Raw genomic sequence first — 19,846 nt, 5'->3', positions numbered from 1 at the left:
TCTACTATTATTGAGAGCAGCCTAGCTCCATGCTCCCTGGAACCCCCTTTCAGGTAGTTAAAGGCTCCTATCAAATCCCCCCACCATTCTTCTCTTTTGCAGGCTAACAAGCCTAGTTCCCTCAGCCTCTCCTCATAAATCTTGTGCTCCAGCACCCTGATCATTTTTGTTGCCCTCCACTGGATTCACTCCAACTTGTCCACATCCTTTTTGTAGTGGGGAGCCCAAAACTGGACACAATACTCCAAATGCGGCCTCACCAGTGCTGAATAGAGGGAAGTAATCACTTCCCTCGATCTGCTGGCAATGCTCCTACTAATGCAGCCCAATATGCTATTAACCTTATTGGCAACCAGGGCACACTGCTGACTCATATCCAACTTCTTATCCACTGTAACCCCCAGGTCCTTTTCTGCAGAACTACTGCCTAGCCCGTCAGTCCCCAGTCTGAAGCTGCGCATGGGATTCTTCTGTCCTAAGTGCAGGATTCTGCACTTGTCCTTGTTGAACCTCATCAGATTTCTTTTGGCCCAATCCTCCAATTTGTCTAGGTCACTCTGAATCCTATCCCTACCTTCCAGGGTATCTACCACTCCCCCTGGTGTTGCAATCATGGTAGATTGCAGCTAGGTAGTGAGTTTGGGCACTGCCCATTTATTGTAAGGTTGCTTAGGAAGACTGGGCTTATGGACTCTGTTCTAAGTTAGAACTGAAAGGGGAAAAAGCTATATGGGCTTTTCACAGGAAACGCAGGGAAAGACATAGGTCAGGCTGATTGACCCCATACTGACCTAATTGTGCTTGCTTTTAAATCCACTTACAATGCACATTTTAAAATATTTCATAACTTAGTATCTTTACTAGTATATCCCAGTATGACAAGAGTACTGGTATGAAACTGAGCCCCTATCAAAAGAGATTTAGCTTTTTAATATATCACACACACAAAAATCTGTCAATCAGAAGATATTCTGGTTAACAGACAACGAAAGTGGGTAATATTTTTTCAGTGACATATTCTATTAAACAATCCAAGATATGGCTTTAATTATATTAAACTTTACAGGTCTGGGACTGGATCTCCAATATTTAAATACCACCTACTGTGCTGCATTGATTATCTATTACTGCTAAAAGGGCATTTAACAAGCCAAGTGTTTCTTATACCTGTTGGCTTCTTCTGAGTTCAGAATCTCTAGATTAAAGTGATTGGATCAGAAAAGTAATATAGGCTTGTACCGGGTGGCCGTTGAATTTTGATTGGAGGCTCAACCAGTAATTTTCTTTGCCCTCTTGCAGAGACTTCAGAAACAGCTGGGAATTAATGCTTGTATATGGGGACAGAGTTATGGAAAACTTCAGAGGTTTAATTAACGAGAGTTCCCTGGTGTGTCTCAGAGTATACATCTTCCTGTTAGCCGTGGGTAAGTGCATGCGGTCCTGGAGGGAAGGAAGAACAGAGTACACTAGTAATCAATAATCTGAACACAAGTCATCAGAGTAACTTGAAAATGAGGCCAGAGAATGCAAGACTTGGCAAGTCAGACTAGTTAACAACACAGCTTTAGTAGCAGCAGTATCACAGTAGCATGTAGATGCTCCAACTGAGATTGGAGGTCCCATTGTACTGAGGCCTGCACGTACACTGAAAGAGGGACAACCTTTCTCTGACAATCTTACAATCTATATAGACAAGATAGAAGGAATAAGGGACTGATTTTACAAATGGGGAACTGAAGTAGAGACAGATTAAGGGGCAGATTTTCAAAAGAGCTCAGTTCTCACTTAAAATGATTAAGAACTGCTGGCAGCTGAGCATTTCTGACAATCCCACCACCTCTTTCAGGTACCTAAAATGGGAGCTAAACTCCTGAAAATCTGGCCACAAACAAATCTCAGAGGGAGTCTATAACAGAGCTGGGAACTGAACCCAGCTGTCCTGCATCCCAGTTCAGTATCTGAACCACAAGAACATGCTTCCTCTCAAATTAAATCACCTTCATTACCCCTTAAAAAAACCCAAACCACAACCCACAAACAATTCAGGAGCACACTAAAAGTAAGTCTATTCTGCAATCAAAGGTCTGATGTTTACAGCTTGGATAGACATGCCCACTTATACGTACTAGCCTGTATGCTAGCTTAGCACAACTAAGTGAAGACGTGGCAGGGTGGGCTGTATGAACCCACCCAGCACCCTGAGTAAGTACTCTGGTTCCTAGCCTGCACTGCTGCATCTTCACTACTCTTTTTGATGTGTTAGCTAAATTAAAGCTAGCTCAGGTATACTCTCATGAATGCAGATCATTGCAGTGTAGACATACTGTAAGTACAAATAAGTAAAAGTACGTACAACACCGTACACCCTCTTTAATGATAAGTGCTGATCATGATATTACATGCCAGTTACTAGACCTAGTAAAAAATGGTAATTTTTTTAGAAAAAAATTTAGTTTTTTTGTTTTTAAACAAAGGCAATTTTTCAAAATTTAAATTCAAATTAAAAAATTATTTGAAAACTTTTATCCAGCCCTCCTCTTTGCCATACAGATGGCAGACCCAGCCTCAGATAACATCGGAACCATCTCCGATGCTCTCTTATTACCCTGTGCTCAACTTTTTCAAAGGTTCAGAAGTTCCATTACATTCTCCCACCGACCAAAATCACACACTGGTCATGACTTTTTACCTTTTGAGGGACCTATTGGAAGAAGTAGCCCTCTCTGCCCTATCTCCTAAAATAAATCTCTGGGGGCAACAGGTTTCTACATCAAAAACAGCCCATTCCCTGCTCCATGGCAGCAGAACCCAATCACCCCTTTGCTGGGCTTTCCTCAGCAGCAACTCAGCCAGCATGAATGCACGTACCGCGTTGGAAAGTAACATTGTGGAATGTTCGTTGAGAGCAATTAGCCCCTCCCCAAGATTATGCCTTTTCAGTCTGTTGAAGAAAGACCTTAATCCTCGCTCCATTTTGGCAGCAGAATCCGCTGTTCTGTAATACCTCCAGATTGGCAACCTGCATTGGTAGGATAGTTTAAAAAGCAAAAAAGGAATCTTGCTTGATTTTACCAGATATTTATGTCTAGCCTCCCACGGCTGGGCAGAAGGTACATGACACAAAGTCTTTGAAGACAGTGTGTATTTGGAGGGTGGGGAGAGGAGAGGAAAAGGAGGAAAAGGTTGGAGAATACCACCCCCTTTCCACCAAACAGCATATGGTCTAAATCCACTTCGAGCCTTACTTTCGGTATTGAGTGCAGAAGGAGTGGGAATGTTCATCCCTAGTGAGCTGGTTTTTTGGATCCTAGCTGTTAGAGATAAGGAACAGGGGGACCCAGAGGCGGATTTGGGTCGATGGCTGCCCTTTATTGCCTGCTCATTCCTCCTCGACGCAGCAAGTGAGCAGCGAGGGGGTTACTTTACAACCCTTTTATCCATAACAGTATGTAAATGTATACATTTCCAGCAACTTCCCACAGACCTTATTTGTTTAAATTAACTATAAAATGAATATTAACTATATAATGAATACAATTATACCTGCCCCTGTTTGTTGTTTACAGAATTACTTCACTGAGCGCAGGCCCATTACCTTGAAAACTAACATTCTTTAAAATATGCAAGGGAGGGAAAGAAGATAATGCCCTCTTCTCACCAAAGGTCCTGCGCAGGAGGAGAGAGAGTTATTTTGTGAGCCTCATCCCCTGGGCAGATGACCAGGAAGGGAGGAAAAGAAGAGAAATAACACAACTCTAACTAGAATTTATACCAATTACCAGAAACAAGGTTTGCCCATGCCATGACCCTGTTCCCTGTAGCTTAAATCTGACCATTTGTCCAGCTTTAACTCTTTGCTCTCCTACACTAGCTTTTGAACTAATCAATTAACAATGTACTATTTAACACCATTCATTTCTTATTTTACATTCACCGGGGGACTGGATGGCTCAGAGATCTGGGTAATGGGATACATTTTCACTTTTCACTCTGGATTGCTGGTGGAAATCCATCCCAGTTTGATAGGAACCAAGGGTTGCTGCCATTGGATAGTTGTTTGTTCCCTCTGGAATGGGCAGCTTGGTCCCAGAAGATGCTTTGTTCTCTTACCCTAGTATGTCAGTGTTTGGCAGACTCTTCTCCTGCTCTGAGAGCTGGCTCCCCACTTCCTGGTGGACAGATGTAATGTTTTGACCGATGCACACCATGTACTGTAAGGGGACCATGACTATGCTGGAAGGTCTCTCAAGGCAGAAGTGCCTGTTGCTCTCCACTGAGAGGAAGATGGGGACATCTGGTGCAATTGTCACTGTCACCCCTTTAGAGACAACAAGAGGAAGCATTAAAATCAGGGAATATCCCCATTTCAGATACCCTCCCTCTTCTCCTCCCTCCTGCCACCTAAACTTCTCTCCTCTCCCTCGTGAGTGCTCAGTTCTCTTCTAAAAATATTCAGCAATCCTCAAAACTTGCCTCATGTTTCTTCCTTTTTTTGTCTGCGGTTGTACAAATGGACATCTGAAAGAAATTGCGGGATAATGGGGAACTCTGCAAACTATCCACAGGCTGGAATTTGGTCACTGTGATGGGATTGGACCATGTCATCTATCTCCAGGGTGTATTGCACCCCAGACTTGCTCACAGCTCTGAAGGAATTGAGAGGTGGAATAAAGAAATATAGTCAGCAATAAGACCAAGGTCATGCAGAGGTTTGTGCGCATTTTGGATACCAGCCCTCTCAAGAAGATGGACCTTCCCAGCCAGATCCTGAAAATATTCCCTTCATGGAGAAAAGGAGTCACAATATCAACATCATCTTCCCAGCCTTGATTAGTTTTTCCTCTACCCAAAGATGCCCATTAGTGAAGAGTGCTGAGTGCCAGCAATCACCGCCTGGTCTGCAACTGCAGTTACAGCTCTCTACACCATGTAAGTCAGAGAGCTGATGAGTTCAAACTGGTTTTCATTTTAAATATTTTATTTTTCCATTTTTATTTTTACAGGAGATCTTGACTTTTTATTATTTTGGGGGGTGAGTGTGTGGTTGGAGTTTGTAGGTGTAACAGATCTTGTTAAAGGTACCTGGGACGAATTAAAGAATATTCCCTAAACTTTGCCTTAAAATCAATACGTGTCTGTTCCTAGTTCTCTGACAGTTTCCATAGAAACAAAACTATCATTCAATGGAAAAGCTGGTAAAACTTGCTTTTATCAAAGTATCTTGGTAAAGTTTATATTTGAGAGGAGAAGAGGAAACATATTAGCCTCGATACCTACCAATGCAACTCAAGGAGGAAAGCATTAATTTGCTTTTGAGAAGGTGGCATAGATGTAAACAAATTTGGTTTCTATACTAAAATATTTGCCCTGCTAAAGATTGGTGTCACTGCCAAGAGAAGTTTGCGGTTTGTAATTAAGCAAACAGCTGCCTCCTTGAACTTCTGTTTTAGGATTAAGAACAGATTATTTGCTGCATTAATCTGATGATTTGACTAAACTATTTTCATGCCAGTATTGGTGCTAATTAGTTCAGATGACCTTAGCTTGATAACTGGGTTGATTAACCCTTAGTTTGATGGAAATTGTAGTAGTTTAGCCTTAATGATATCGACTTTTTTCATTTTTGTTTTGTTTGTTATTTTTAATAAAATTTATAATAAACATATGAAGTAATTTTCCCCCTCAGTAATTAATTTGAGCCCAAACCACAGAGAGCCTTTGGAGGGTATGAGCCCAGGTAGCCATCCCTGAATTAACATTTTGGTTCTCACAGCTGAGAATAGAAACCAAGATTCCTGAATCCCAGCACAGTACCTTCCCATTGGCACACATTGCCTCTCCTCAAGTGAAGCTAAACACCTCCACTTCATTATTCTGTTACGTCTCTGGTTCTCATGTGCTAGCACAATGCAGTGCTGTTTTGGGCTGCAACTCTAGGGGGGAATCTTTACATTAAAAAAAATATTCATTAACCATTTTTTTAATTTCACAAAAACATTTTTGTTCCTATTGGCTTTAGCAACATCCTTTTTATTACAAAAAAATCTACATTTTCACCCTACATTATTTGACTTCTTGGCAGGCTCCTTTAAATAAGGGCTGGAGGATGAACAAAAATCTGGCTGAGACAGGAGGGCCATTGATAAGAGGTGAAAGAAATGCTAGGAATTTGAAAAGCAGTAGAATTCAAAGGCCTCCAATTGAGACCAGAGCCTCGTTGTGCTAGCCATGTATGTCCAGAATAACATTATCTGTCTTGTAACCTCTCCAGGGAAGAGACCAAGTTTGGGGGGAATGGAAGCACTATTGTCTCCCATTTTACAGCTGGGGAACTGAAGCAAAGACAGATTAAGTGACACGCCTAAGGCCAGACAGGGAGCCTGAGGCAGGGCCAGGACCTGAACCCAGTTCTCCTGCGTCTCGGTGCCTTAACCATCAGATCACACTTCCTTCCAACTTAGCTAGAATAACTAGAGTAAAAGTCAGGATCTAACAGCCCCTTCTCTCCCCCAAAACATCTGCATCAGAGCAGAGCTTTCCTTGTTGGGGGAGGAAGAGATATACAACTATATATAATATATATGTATCAGACTTTTGTCTAAGCAGTGAATTATAAAATTCCTAGGCAAGCAATTTCTTTTGTCCACATTCTATTCAGCCTAAGCCAAAAAGACACGAACCAAAAAAGTCATTATGTTACACACTGGATTTCACTAAAACATTCCACTGCTCAGATGCCGGGACCTGTAAATCCATTTCCCATGACAGATTTATATTTCATGCATGAAAGTTTAGTTTACAAATCCAACATGACCCTTTCAGTCTTTGAAGCCTGGCCACTATTTGATCTGGTTGTAACTCAAAATTCTCAATGCAGAAGCCTTGATCGGGTTTTCTACATCTGGGTCTTGATACTGTTTCTGTTGAAGCCAATAGCAAAAGTACCATTGACTTCACTGGTCCAGGATCAGGCCTCTGGTTTCTACATAAAGTTTTGATGTCTAATGAGCTCTAAGTATTCATTCAAGTACACATACTGTCTGACTGGGGTGGACATCCTGACATAACACTGCCAAGCGGAAAGCCCTTCTTTGCATTATTTAGCATTCTGAGGGTACTTCTGTTAAACATGCAGAAGGCTGTGTGTGTGTAAAAACCATCATACAAACTCTCACATGTCCCAAACCAGGATATACATTTCACAGCCTTATATATACAATATTGCTAACCCAGAGGGTTTAAAAAAAATCAGGAGCTCAGAACCCCTAAAATCATGAGATTGTCTTAAAAATCATGACATTATAAAACAAATTGTGTTTTTTCTTTGCCTTCTGGTTCCTGATTATTTAGGTTGCACTCTGGTTACGTTTCAAATTCTCTCTCCAATCAGGAGGGCTAGACACTTTTTAAAAAACGAAAGTGGTGATTCTCATGTAATCACTTAATTCCAGGAGCTGGGGCTTTACAAAAAGCAATGGATTCCATGAGCTTCAGATAAAACAGAGTTGGCAACAGAGTTAAGTACATTAGATTCGATTCTGACTCCAACTACTTATCTGCACAAATGAGTAAGAGGTAATAGGAACTACCCATATGCTGCTAGGCCAGCTACCTAGGCTTTGGGATCGGGTGCATAGGTGTAGACGGGGCTATTTATCTGCTTACTCCCTTCCTGAAGTAGTTGAGTTGGAAGTGGGTGGAGCCTTGGCTCTGCTCCCTACTACTTGCTGGTTAGAGTAGCTGAGCCAGCATGCAGAGTGGGGCAGAGGTAGGTTGCTGATACTATTGGCCAGCACTAAATGGCTACTTTCCTTCTAGGTTGATTTTGAATACCCTGTCACTTTTACTTGCTCTTCGCCTTATGGCTCTCAGTTTTCTTGGGCAGCAGCATGGCCTGGATGTTGGGCAGGACACCCCCTTGAGCGATTGTGATTTTTCCCAGTAGTTTGTTGAGCTCCTCATCGTTACGATGGCGAGATGCAGATCACGGGGAATGATCCTGGTTTTCTTGTTGTTCTGTACAGCATTGCCAGAGAGCTCCAAAATTTCAGCAGTCAGATACTCCAGCACTGCTGCCATATAGACTGGAGCGCCAGACCCCACTCTCTCAGCGTAATTACCTTTCCGAAGGAGTCAATGCACATGGAGCGGGAAGGGAATTGTGATTCAAGTCACAAGGTCTCCCAGGGCTGTTCCTGGGTGGATGTAACATACACATGAGGTGCTTGCTCATGACTCTGCCTAAAGACACAATCCAGCCCTTTGACTTTATAATTCTCTTAATTCTTGAATTAAAAAAAACACAATAGATTTGAGACTTGGGGACTGTGAGAGGAATTAGTGCAAGCTGGGGAGGTTAATAAATGAGTGCTAGAACCACTAGTATCACAGCTGCAAGGGGAGAAAGGAAGTGTCCTGGGCTATACTTGGAAGCTGGAATAATGTGGGAAGGAATAGGCAGACAAAGGAGTAAGAGCACAAGGATTTGATTGGCAGGATGACCAGGAACGGTTGCAAGCCAGCCAGAAGGCTGCATTTAGCTACATCTGCACCAGGCATTCCAGGCCCTTTCCACAAATGAAGCTTCCCAACTGCATGTAGCTTGTAAGCTGGCAGAGTCAGACACAAAGGAGTAGATACTTGCGCAAAGGAATGTACTTCAGGCAGCTTACCCATTGCCCCACCTGCCCCACCGCAGTCACGCTGTTATTTTTAGCATGCTCGCTCGATCAGAGCTAGTGTGTGTATATCGACCTGAGCTGGAAATTACACCTCCTGCTCCAGTTGCAGTGTAGACGTGCCTGTCATTAAAATGGCAGCACCTCTACACCTGCTCTGCACAGATGTAACTGTCTACTCAAGGAGTGAGGCAGTGGAGACCTGGCTCTGCAGGGAGCATGTTTGATTAAGGTTTTGTGCTTATGACTGAGGAAAAACCCTCTCCTGAGTTTTTATGCACATCCTCCTGAGGCACCATTTAATCCATCCTGCTTGCACTCTGCATGAATGAGAGGAAAATAATTTGCATAATAGATTCTGCAGCCAAGGTAGTAGCTGGAATAGTTATCTGTGAACTTCAGTAACCTATGCCACTATGGACCTGAACACACATGCCATGTGCCTAGCAATGATCCATAGTGCTAGCTGTCAGCTGCCAAGGGCTTTTCCAGTACTGTATCTCTGGATTGCCTTAATGAAGGATATTGTCAGGTCAGCATGCATTGCAAAGAATAAATAGAAGATTTCTCTGCCAGGGCAGGTCACTGGCCCACGTAGTCAGATATCTTGTTTTTGGCAGTGCCAGTACTTGATGCTTCAGAGGAAGCCATAGACACCTTGCTAGTTGTACAGTGCTGTATTTTGGAATAGGGATAAGGTGTCCTTCCAGACTCCAGCAGATAATAATTTTACACCCTGAGATGTGAGATCTGATTATCTTTTATTCTCTTAATTTGTATAACTACTCAAGAGATCAGTTGTCCTAAAATTATGCAGTCCTCTTCAAAATCCAGTCACAGTGACCTCTTGCAGCAGTGAATGTTTCAAATTAACACTGTGTGAAGTAGCAACATAGAGAAAAAACAGGAGATTCAATAGGGCTAATTTGTTACATGCTCCTAGATATCAGCAGCTCAATGGAGGGGCACGTGTTGATAGCACTTTCACCTCTGGGTCACAAGTTCCTTGGTTCAGGTTCCACATTAGGAGAATGCAAATGGTCCAGGCCAACATTTCCTCTATTAGTAAAAGTATATCCTAACATCCAAAGCTGTAGGCTAGCTATTTAGTGTCAGCAACAATGAGAAATCACAGCAAAGAAACTCTTCTTACCTGTTGATCCCAAAAAGTATTTTTCTAAGACAGATCCATAGCCGGTGGGATTTTTGGCGAGGTTGCTGATAACAAACGGTTGAGATTTTGTATTCACATTGTTCAAAGGCCAGCGCTGGGCTCTAAGGCTTGCTCCTCCGTACCAGGAGACATTCGTCATTGAAAAACAATCCTGCAACCAAACACACAGCTCTGTTAGAAATTAAGATTGTAAACTCTGTGTCAGGGATTGGTACATAGGATAATAAATACATAGGGTAATAAAGAAGTGGGACTTTATGCACTTAGGAAGGGAACAGGTTTAAGTAGATTGAGCATGGAGCTCTGCCAGTGACTCATTGTAGGGCCTTTAGAAAGTCAGAGTCTGTATGTCTCAGCTTCCCCACTGGTAGCCCAGTATGATGACATTTCCCTCACTGAATGCTGTGAGGATTAACAAGTGAATGTTTGCCCAGTGCTTTGAGGAGGCAGAGTGTTCTGTAAGTGCATTGCAGTGTTGCCAACCCCAAACATTCAATAATCATGAGACAGTCCTCAAAAATCCATGAGATTTTAAAAAAATATATCTTAATTTTCAATACTTTTTCTTTGCCTTCTAGTACCTGAACTTTTAACTGAACTTGAAAATGTGATCCAAGTGTTTCTCCACAACCACGAGACTGGAATTTTTTTCTTAAATGAAAACTGAAATTCTGCATAATCACTCGACTCCAGGAGCTGGGGGTTTATTAACACCAAATATTGCAAGACTCAGTAAAATCACAAGAGTTGGCAACACTGCTAAAAGTCTCTAATTTTTACCAATCAAAAACTAAAGGCGATACTTTCCTTTCAAATCCTCTCAATGAATCTTGCCTCCAGGACTCTTCTGGGAGTTCCACACATGCAGGGAAAGTGGAATATCAAAACATATCTACTACCATGTGGACTTGTTCCAGCTCCTCACCCTGTAGATTTGTGATGGTTTACAGTTCTACTGATATAGCAAAAGCACTACAAATACTGTTGAATGTGTATTTTGTCATCTATATTAAAGTTGACCAGGAAATATTTCCCTCCTGAAAAACAAGCAAAATATGGCAACTGAAAAGTGCGTTTTTATATTTTTACAAAAGCTCAATTTTTTTGGATAAAATTAGTTTGTGTTGGAATTTCCATTTAATTAAAAATCAGTTTTCCATCTAAAAGTTGCCAGAACTTTTTGATCAGCTGTGGTCTATATATGAGAGAGAGAGAGAGTTAGACTGTGCAGAAAAGAGCAGAATTCCAACTTCAACTTTAGCGGCTAATGTTTTGACATAAAATAGTGACCCTTATTAAAAAAATAAAATGTAGTCCTTTTGGGAAGGTAATACCTTAACATTCTAGACTTATTTTTAAATATAAGAAAGAACTCTCAATAGCAGTGCATCAAAGCATAAACCTGATTTATAAATGCTGGAAATAAGATTAATAGATTTTTAAGGCTAGAAGGGACCTGTGAGGCAGTATATGAACTCTACACTGCCACACTGGGGAACAGAGGGTTACAGAGCAGTGCTGAGCCCAGGACGCTTCACCCAGATGCATCTGCTGGGTGTCCTCACAAATGAGGTGGAGTTTAAAAAGGCATTGCATAGCTCAGTCAGGGAGGTCAATGCAAAGGAGCAGAGCTGCACTGGTAGCTCCTGCAGGGATACAGCCAGAATCCCTGACCATCTGGAGCTACAGGTTGCCAGTGGAGATACAGCAGAGCACCCACCCGTGAGTGAGGAGAAGAACCTCCGGACCCCTTTCAGTTGAGTATGCATTGCAAGTCAATTGCCAGACAACCACTGGGACTCTAGTGAGGCAGCGGCTGTGGAGGAAGTGACCCAGGGAGCAGGCTTGGTGATACCCTTGTCTTTGCTGCACACCTGAACTGCCAGAAGCAGGGTCCTGGGTTGGAGTTTGGTGGAGTGAGAGGGCCTGGGTTCCCCTCCTGGCAATCCATAGATTTGAATCACCTGTGCTACTACCAACCCACATTCCTAAAACACAATGAGGAATAGCGTGCTAGTGCCCTAACCACTGCGAGACCCCCCTGCATCACAGGACCATTATGATAATATAGTCTGTCCTTCTGCATCACATAGGCCATAAAGTTTCCCCCAGTGGTTCCTTCACTGAGCCCAATAATTTGTGGTTGAACTTGAATGTATCTTTCAGAACGACATCCAGTCTTGATTTAAAGACTCCAAATGATGGAGAATTTACCACATTCCTTAGCAATCTGTTCCAATGGTTAATTGCCCTCACTGTTAAAAATGTGCATCTCATTTCCAGTTTGAACTTTGCTGACTTCAACTTCCAGCTGTTATGCATTTGTCTACAAGATTAAAGAGCCCTATAGTGCCAGATATCTTCTCCCTGTGCAGATCAAGTCATCTGTTAACCTTCTTTTTGATAAACTCAGTCTATTTATCTTAAGTCTCTCATCATAACAAGGAATGTTTTATAGACCACAAGCCATTTTTTTTAGCTTTTTCTCTAAACTCTCTCCAGTTTTTCAACATGCTATTTAAAATGTAGACATCGTAACTGAACACCATATTCCCAGGGTGGTCTCACCAGTGCCATACACAGTGGTAACACCTCCCTGCTCCTATTCAATACTCAGCCCTTCATACATATTGTGTATCCCAGCATCATCCTGGGAGTTCATGCTCACTTAGTTATGTACAATCCTGCCCCAACCTCCATGTCCTTTTCATAGTCATTGCTTTCCAGAATGCAGTCCCTCCTCCTGTAAGCATGACCTACATCTTTTGCTCCGAGGTGCATGACCTTGCATTTAGTTGTATTAACACACATTGATTGTGCCCAGGTTATCAAGAAATCCAGATCATTCTGGATCAGTGACTGGTCGCTATTTACTTTTCCACCAGTCTGCATCATCTACAAACTTTATCAGCAATAATTCTATATTTTCTTCCAAACAACTGATAAAAAAAACAGTGAGTAGCATTGGGCTGAGAACCAATCCATAGAGGACCTCCACTAGAAACTCTCCCCTCATAGCCGTTAATGGGGAATTAGGAATGCTTTCATATCTATCAGCCAGGCTGTTTTCAATCCATTTAATATTGGCTGTGTTGATAGACATAAAGAACATGGATAAGGAAGCAACCAAATGGAGACAATAAAAGCTGTGAATATACCAGCTCAGGCTCAGGGCCTGCCCAAAGGAGGAAGGGGAACACAAAGAACAGTAAAACCACTCAGGGAGACTCTAGATGAGTTTTCCCCTTCTCTAGCTTTTTCTAACCTTCCAGTAATGTTATTTACAAAACAATAATTGAATGAAACACACACTGAGGTATAAAATGGCACAGATGTTCTTTATCCTGACATTTGTGCTTTGCCTGTGAATAATCTCTCAAATACCTATCACTGTTTCTTGAGTTTTGCAATAGACACTAGTCCACTGCTAGAGAGTCACGCACACACAAAATAATTCTCTTAGGTGGTGGGATATGGAAAATAGTGTCTACATTTTATTAAAAAAACCCTAGAAATATTTCTAAAACAGTTTCTGTAAAATATATCAACCTAGCCATCCCAAACTCATGCTAACGGAACCCTTCAAGTGGACAGGCAATGAAAGTGACCAATTCCAAATCATTAAATGGAAATACTACTTATACAACACACAGTGTGTGGAACTCACTGCAACAAAATTATCATTGAGGCCAATAGTTTAGCAGGATTATACATTTATAGTCACAACAAGAATATCTTAGGTTACTAAAGTGAATAATAAAATAACCCAAACAAACAGTTTCAGACTGGTTACAAACCTACTTGCTTCAGGGCATAAACCGACCTCTTTTAATGGGTTAGAATGTCCATTGCCTGAGGGCAGGTTATCCCATAACCTACCTCCTGCAGAGTTTCTTGTGCCTTCCTCTGAAGCAGCTGGTGCTGACCACTCTCAGAAAGAGATTACTGGACTAGACCAATCACTGTCTGATCTAGTATTCTTATGTTCCTTTATACCACACCGCCATAGATCATCATCTTCTCTCCCCTACCTGCTCTCATTATAATAGGATGTTGGTAGGATGTGTTCATAGGTTACTGTACATAGCTCTGGTTTGTACTTAAACATACAAGCCTGGTCAGAATCTTGGTTAATTACTTGGCCGGTTGGTATACACTGAAACCAATGCTCCTGTTTCACTGCTCCGGTACGTGAGCTAGCTAGTTTAAAGCTACCTTGGGTATGTCTACACCAGCTGCATTACCACAGTGCAGACAGACCTACTAGTGTGTGGGGTGTGAAAAATTAAAATAAAACCCTTCAATAAAGAAAATGGGTTTGTAGAGAGATGAGAAGCACTAATATTCCAGCTGTGTTCTTTCCTCTGGGCAAGAGAAACAATCTGAAGAACTCTCCCTCTACTAAACATTTCTGTCTTACAACAGTATGTCTGCAAACCTGCTAGTTGCTTTTTTGTCCCTTTCAGACATACGAGAAACTCATTGTTGGCCTTGAAACCGGATAGTCTCACATTTCAGAATCTTCCACTCAAAGAGCTGGACAGACATTTATTCTTAGATGCTAGCGATATTTGTGGATACAGGACCTGTGCTCAAATATTTAAGTCCTTACAAAATGATGAAATCTGATTTCAGTTCTGCTTCTAGTAAATCAGTAGTAACCAAGTGTTCTTTGCTGTACAATTAATATATTGCACCTTTCATTCTGGAGAACCAAATTCCAAGGGGCTGTGAAGACTGCAGGATAAATTCTGTCCTCAGTTACGTCCGCTTAAGTCTAGAGGAATTTCAGTGATGGCTACTGAGCTACTCTAGATGTATAGTGGTGCAAGTGTAGGCAGAATTTGGCCCACAGCTGCTTCTAACAGCAAGCACTATTTTGCATCTCCATGTTTTAAGATATATTTGAAGATATTTAAGATAAGATATGGTTAATGCTGTAACAGTCCCTGTGACCAGAGTTGAACCTTCCAATTTAGCCATCCTGAACTGGAACATGCTCCTCAAGTCTCCACTCAGCTAACTGTGGATTTACTCCTGCTTCTGTTGAAGTCAATGGGAATTATCCAGGGGCTTCAATGGGAGCAGGAGCAGGCCCCATATTTGCCGATTACTGATAGAAGGATCTTTCCCATAAGGGCTGGACCAGATTCAATGGAGCTATTTCGGTTTATGCCAGAAGAGAATCTGGCACTCCTTCAATCCAGTAATTATGTAAGACGTGCTCAGCACAAATAACATGGGCTTACTGATCTTGCCGTAAGAATTCTAGGCAGACATTATACAATAAATAACTCTGATGATAATCCTAGTGTTGGCTACTTACTTCTCTCATTGTAATCCCTGACTTGAAAAGGACTTTCTCAAAACTTGAAAGTATCTCCTATTTTCTCTAGCAGCCAAAACAATACAACATGGCAGGCCAGGCCTGTTTTAGGACATTAGCAGAGGGTAAGTGCAACTCTGTATGTTTCATATTAAGTGCACAGCTGACTGTTTTATTTCATAATTCAAAGAACTGATCAAAGCTCTGTCTTCCTCATGCTACTTGGCCTCTCCAGCGGAAGACAAAGAGCTAGTTCTAGTCTTGGATTAGACTGACTTCTGCTAACTAAATGCCAGGGGAACTGGTATCAGAACACCCTCCAGAGGCAGACTGCAGCTGTATCCTCCGAGCCACAGGCGTTTCTGCAGTTGGGCAGTGTCATCGAAGAAGCGGGGAGCATGAACTGGAAAGGACTGAGACATGAGAGGTGCTGATTCAGCAGAGTTATCATGCAAAGGAGCCTCTGCATCCCCGGTGTCATGTGGAGGGAGGGGGAAATGAAAATTCAGTTGTCTGAAGTTACTGTATTGAACTTGAAAAATAATTCAGTCATTAAAGTGTAAAACATGAATCTTTACACTTCACATCCTATTCCAAGTGCAAATCTCAACACATCCTTAACTATGGAGTCACTATTGATCCCTCCATAATATACGTATATATTTCCCCCAGTAAACCTCCCTCCCAAAAGCTGTCCCAACATCCCCCAATAAAATCAGTCAATGGGGCCTCTCCTCACCTCAGCAAGGCAAGCAAAACAAATTTGGAGATTCCAGGCCAAGCTGTTTCGGTGTCATGATGAGCCAAAATACCGCTAAGAATATTTGTCAAAAAAGTCAACAAGCTACCACCACTCCATAATGCAAAATAAAGACAAACCTGGGAAATAGGAAGAGTTATGTGGTTTTCCCCCTCTTCCCTCCTGGTTTCCTAAACCACCTAAATACAATCAATTATGTTGTTATTTCAGTTCAAATGCTTGTGTTGCCTCAGCTCTTTCTAAACCTTCCCTTTTTGCCAAGCAGCAGGATCAGCAAGACTTAACCTCCCACATGACTTCAAATTCTCTGGCAATTAGAATAAGGCCTCTTGGGTGCCTCCGTGAAAGCCCAGACATATTTCAAGGGGGATTTCTGATTGTTTAAGCACCAGCAGCTAGTTACACTTACTCCCTCAACTACTAAAAAGGATGACTCCAGCTCCTACTCTGTGAAGTTTTTTATAGGGCGATGCATGCAGAATTGGGGTACTGGGGAGAGAAATTCAGCTGTTTCAAGTGGGCAGTTTGTTTGTATTTAGCATTACAAAAGAACAGCTGAGTACATGGAAAAAAAGGAGCTACCTGCCAAACGACTGACTCAAAACCAGCCATAGATACTTTAACATATTCAGGCCTGATCCTTAGCTGATGCAAACTGAACAGGTCAATAGAGCCATGCTGATTGACACTAGCTGAGGATCTGGTCCGATATGTGTAACTATGGAATGCAGTCAAAGCAAGACAGAACCATGTGTCAGAGGATTTTTTCTATCACTCGGCATAGAGAAAGGATTTCCTGGTGTCACACAGTTCATCAGTAAATGATTTTTAACTGTTAGAAGCCACAATCTGGTGCAGATACTCAGTACAACTGTAAAAGCTGGCCAGCCAGCCACAATATTTATAATTTATACTGTGTTCTAATAAAGGGACATCTACAGCCAGCTAATCTGTTGGATTGTTTCCGAAAAGCCTTTTATTTCCATTTCATTTTCTCCTCTCTGACTGGCTCTGTGGCTGCAAATTAGAGACCCTGCTCATCTCATCCAGCTTAATCCCTTTCACCTTTTATAACCCCATTCACCCCTGACTCCCCACTGGCCTGGATCTGAATCCATAAACTGCTGAGCAGTTTCACCTTCCCCTGAAGTCAGCAGGAGTTGGGGGATCTCAGCATTGTGAAGGATCAGGCTCCGGTTTCCTAATTTTTTAAAAACAATTAAGTGTGTTGGAGTCCTGTCTTATTCTGATTATTCTCCTGTAGATCTGAATAAATTATTCCCTGTCTTCTGATCATACACAATGCTTATTTGTGGGTCAAGTTCCTATGGGGTTCCTTTGCGACTGATCCTAAACGTCAAGCAAAATTTCTGAATCTCCAAACTCCATAACAATTTAATTACATTGTAAAATATTTTTATCTGTGTGCTGTGAGGGACAAATACTACTGCAGTAACAGGGCAAATTCATTCCTGTTCTCAAATTGGATGTTTCACTAAGGTGGAGGGATTTAATCCAATATGTTAAACTAGAGATCTTCCACTGATGTAAATCAGTGTAGCTCCACTGACTTCAATAGGACCATGCTGACTTCCACCAGCTGAGATTCTGGCCCACTCACCATTTCTTACTTTCCCCACATCATATTTTCCAACAGTTTTTGATTTTTACTTGGAAAATGATCAACTCTTTCCTACTCATCACCTTGGCAGGATAGAGCTGAAACAAATTAAAATAAATCACGCGCATGTACTACACTCATTGATTACATTCAAAATTACTCCAAAGCAAAGTGTGCTTTAAATGTGGATTTACTGTACAGCTGGTAGAGGTGTCGATATCTAGGTGATTTATAGATAAGGAAAAAAAATCAGATTTTATTAATGTTCTCAGTGCTGACACCTGATGAATCAAGAGAAAGGAAAGTGTTATGCTCAGATACAGACAAGTTGATTCTTTCTTCTCTTTTCTAAATATTGTTTAACAAGACACTCTTAAATTCTCTGTAAGTCACAAGAACATCATGCAAACTGAAGGAACACAAAAGGAAGTTCCCCAGCTTTTAACATAGACAGAGAAGCAACTTCTGAAACCTGGTACAGCCGCGGGATTTCAGTGCTAGTGCAAATGTGTAGTGGGTATTTGATTTCAAAAGTTCCTTTTAGTTACAAACAAAGAAGGGAGGGTGCTGCCGCTCTCTCGTAAGGGGTTATTGGAATAAATCTATTGCGACTGTTCAGGAATAACAGTTTCTAGACTTTTGGTTTCAAACACCATTGTCGTGTGTGTGTATTCAATCTACAATCTGCCCTCTACTTAATACCACTCCACCATGAGTAGGTAGCTACGGTTGATCGATTTAGTATTATTAGTGCATTTTTAATGGTGACAGTAGCACCCTCAGAGCTTTAGAGAATCCATCTGTCTAGGATTTTGTATGATCACCCCATCATGGTGCGATCCAGGTGCCCTCCACAAGAAGTAAACAAATACAAAATCTCCCTCTCTCTTCCAGCCCTATCAGCAGGACAAGGTTAGCATTATTTTTTGGATTTTAATTTCTTTTTAATTATAACAAACATATAGGGCCAGATCCTCAACGGATGTAAATTGGGGTGGCTCCATTGACTTCACTGGAGCTATGATGATTTATAGCAGCTGAGGATCTGGCCCAGCAAGCCCAGGATGCATTATAAAACAAATGTGTTATTTCACTAACTAAACGAAGCCCCATTACCTTTAGTGTAACCTTGCAGTGCAGAGGAGTCCAGTTTATGCTGTAGCACTCTGTGCCGGCGGAGAGACCGGATTCGAGGAAGATCTTCAGATCCGCTGTAGCATCCCAGGTATAGCAGAACTCCGTCTTGTTCAGCCAGCACAAGTTCTTCACAAAGGGCTGCTCCAGGTCTGGGAAGTTGCCCACATTGATCTCCACCAGGGTCTTTTCCTCACTCAGGGTCTGCAGGATGAGGGAGTGAGCCCTTCGCTCCCAGATGAGACCACTAGTGCTCCCTCTCAGGATCCAGTTCTTGTTTGGCTGGTCCACCACTTGCCAGTAGATAATCCCGATGGTCATCACGAAGAAGATAGCCACCCCGAGGCAGGCAATAGCTCCCTTCCAGGTCTCATTCATTTCTTTGAGCCCAGAGTCCCATGTCACCTCTGGGATCGGACTCGGGTTCCTGGGACGAGCATGGGGCATTTTACACAAAATTACTAAAGCGATCTTGCAAGGAAATGCTTCTGCTTCAGGACACGGAGCTCTCTCTTTCGGAACCTGCTGGGTTTAACTTTGGTTATTTCCCCCTCCTCTCCAAAAATAACTTCACATCTTTCCCTTCCCAGAAATAAAAACACTTCTCAAAGCTTTCTCCACCACTCAGCACATGTTGCTAAAGGGGACTAGACTGGGGAAGTTATTCTAGTCAGCAGTGCACTAGCTGTGGAAAGGAAGAGTGCCTGCAAAATATAGCTGTAAACGTGTGGTGTCAGATCCATCCCCCCTGCCAGATTTGTCCCAGGTGCTTGAGCTGTGACGTTTCTCTGGCATGTCAGACTGTGCCTAATCAGGAACACTGTCTGTGACCCTATAGAAACAAACATGCACTGAAAAGCCTGGATCCTGTATAAGCATTAGATTGGGTGCAAAGGGGGGAGCGGGCAGAAGCAGCTGTATAGAGAAAATGCAGCGTTCAAGTGTCCACGCAGCTTCGGGTTCAGGTTTGCAATGCAGCGTTAAGGGGACATGTGGTTTGGAAAAGATCACAGTGGATATTTGCTGATTATAAAGAGAAAGGTGTGAATGGGATTCCCCAAAAGTGCAAGTCACTCATGTAAAAGTTTAACAAGCTCTTTAGCTCCCCCTGCCCCCCCAAATATAAGAGTTAAATGAATCTACCTGTTGTGTA

General features: G+C 42.1%; 1 protein-coding gene across 1 annotated transcript in view; it reads right to left on the bottom strand.

Annotated features, from left to right (window-relative positions):
* The window catches only part of LOC137147961 (SITS-binding protein-like), a 48,867-nt gene extending 29,727 nt beyond the window's left edge, over nt 1-19,140 (bottom strand). Inside the window, exons 1-5 of the mRNA XM_067540375.1 lie at nt 18,676-19,140; nt 9,832-10,003; nt 4,111-4,318; nt 2,869-3,019; nt 1,240-1,440 (exon numbers count right to left, since the gene is read on the bottom strand). Coding sequence (XP_067396476.1) covers nt 1,240-1,440; nt 2,869-3,019; nt 4,111-4,318; nt 9,832-10,003; nt 18,676-19,140 — 1,197 coding nt within the window. The remainder of the gene's footprint in view (nt 1-1,239; nt 1,441-2,868; nt 3,020-4,110; nt 4,319-9,831; nt 10,004-18,675) is intronic.
* Nucleotides 19,141-19,846: the final 706 nt, after the last annotated feature.

Source organism: Emydura macquarii, unplaced genomic scaffold (assembly GCF_026122565.2).
Source record: "Emydura macquarii macquarii isolate MOO-44397 ecotype Brisbane River unplaced genomic scaffold, CSIRO-AGI_Emac_v2 contig_587, whole genome shotgun sequence".
In the NCBI taxonomy this organism is placed as follows: domain Eukaryota; kingdom Metazoa; phylum Chordata; order Testudines; family Chelidae; genus Emydura; species Emydura macquarii.
This window is presented reverse-complemented; position numbering and strand designations above follow the sequence as displayed.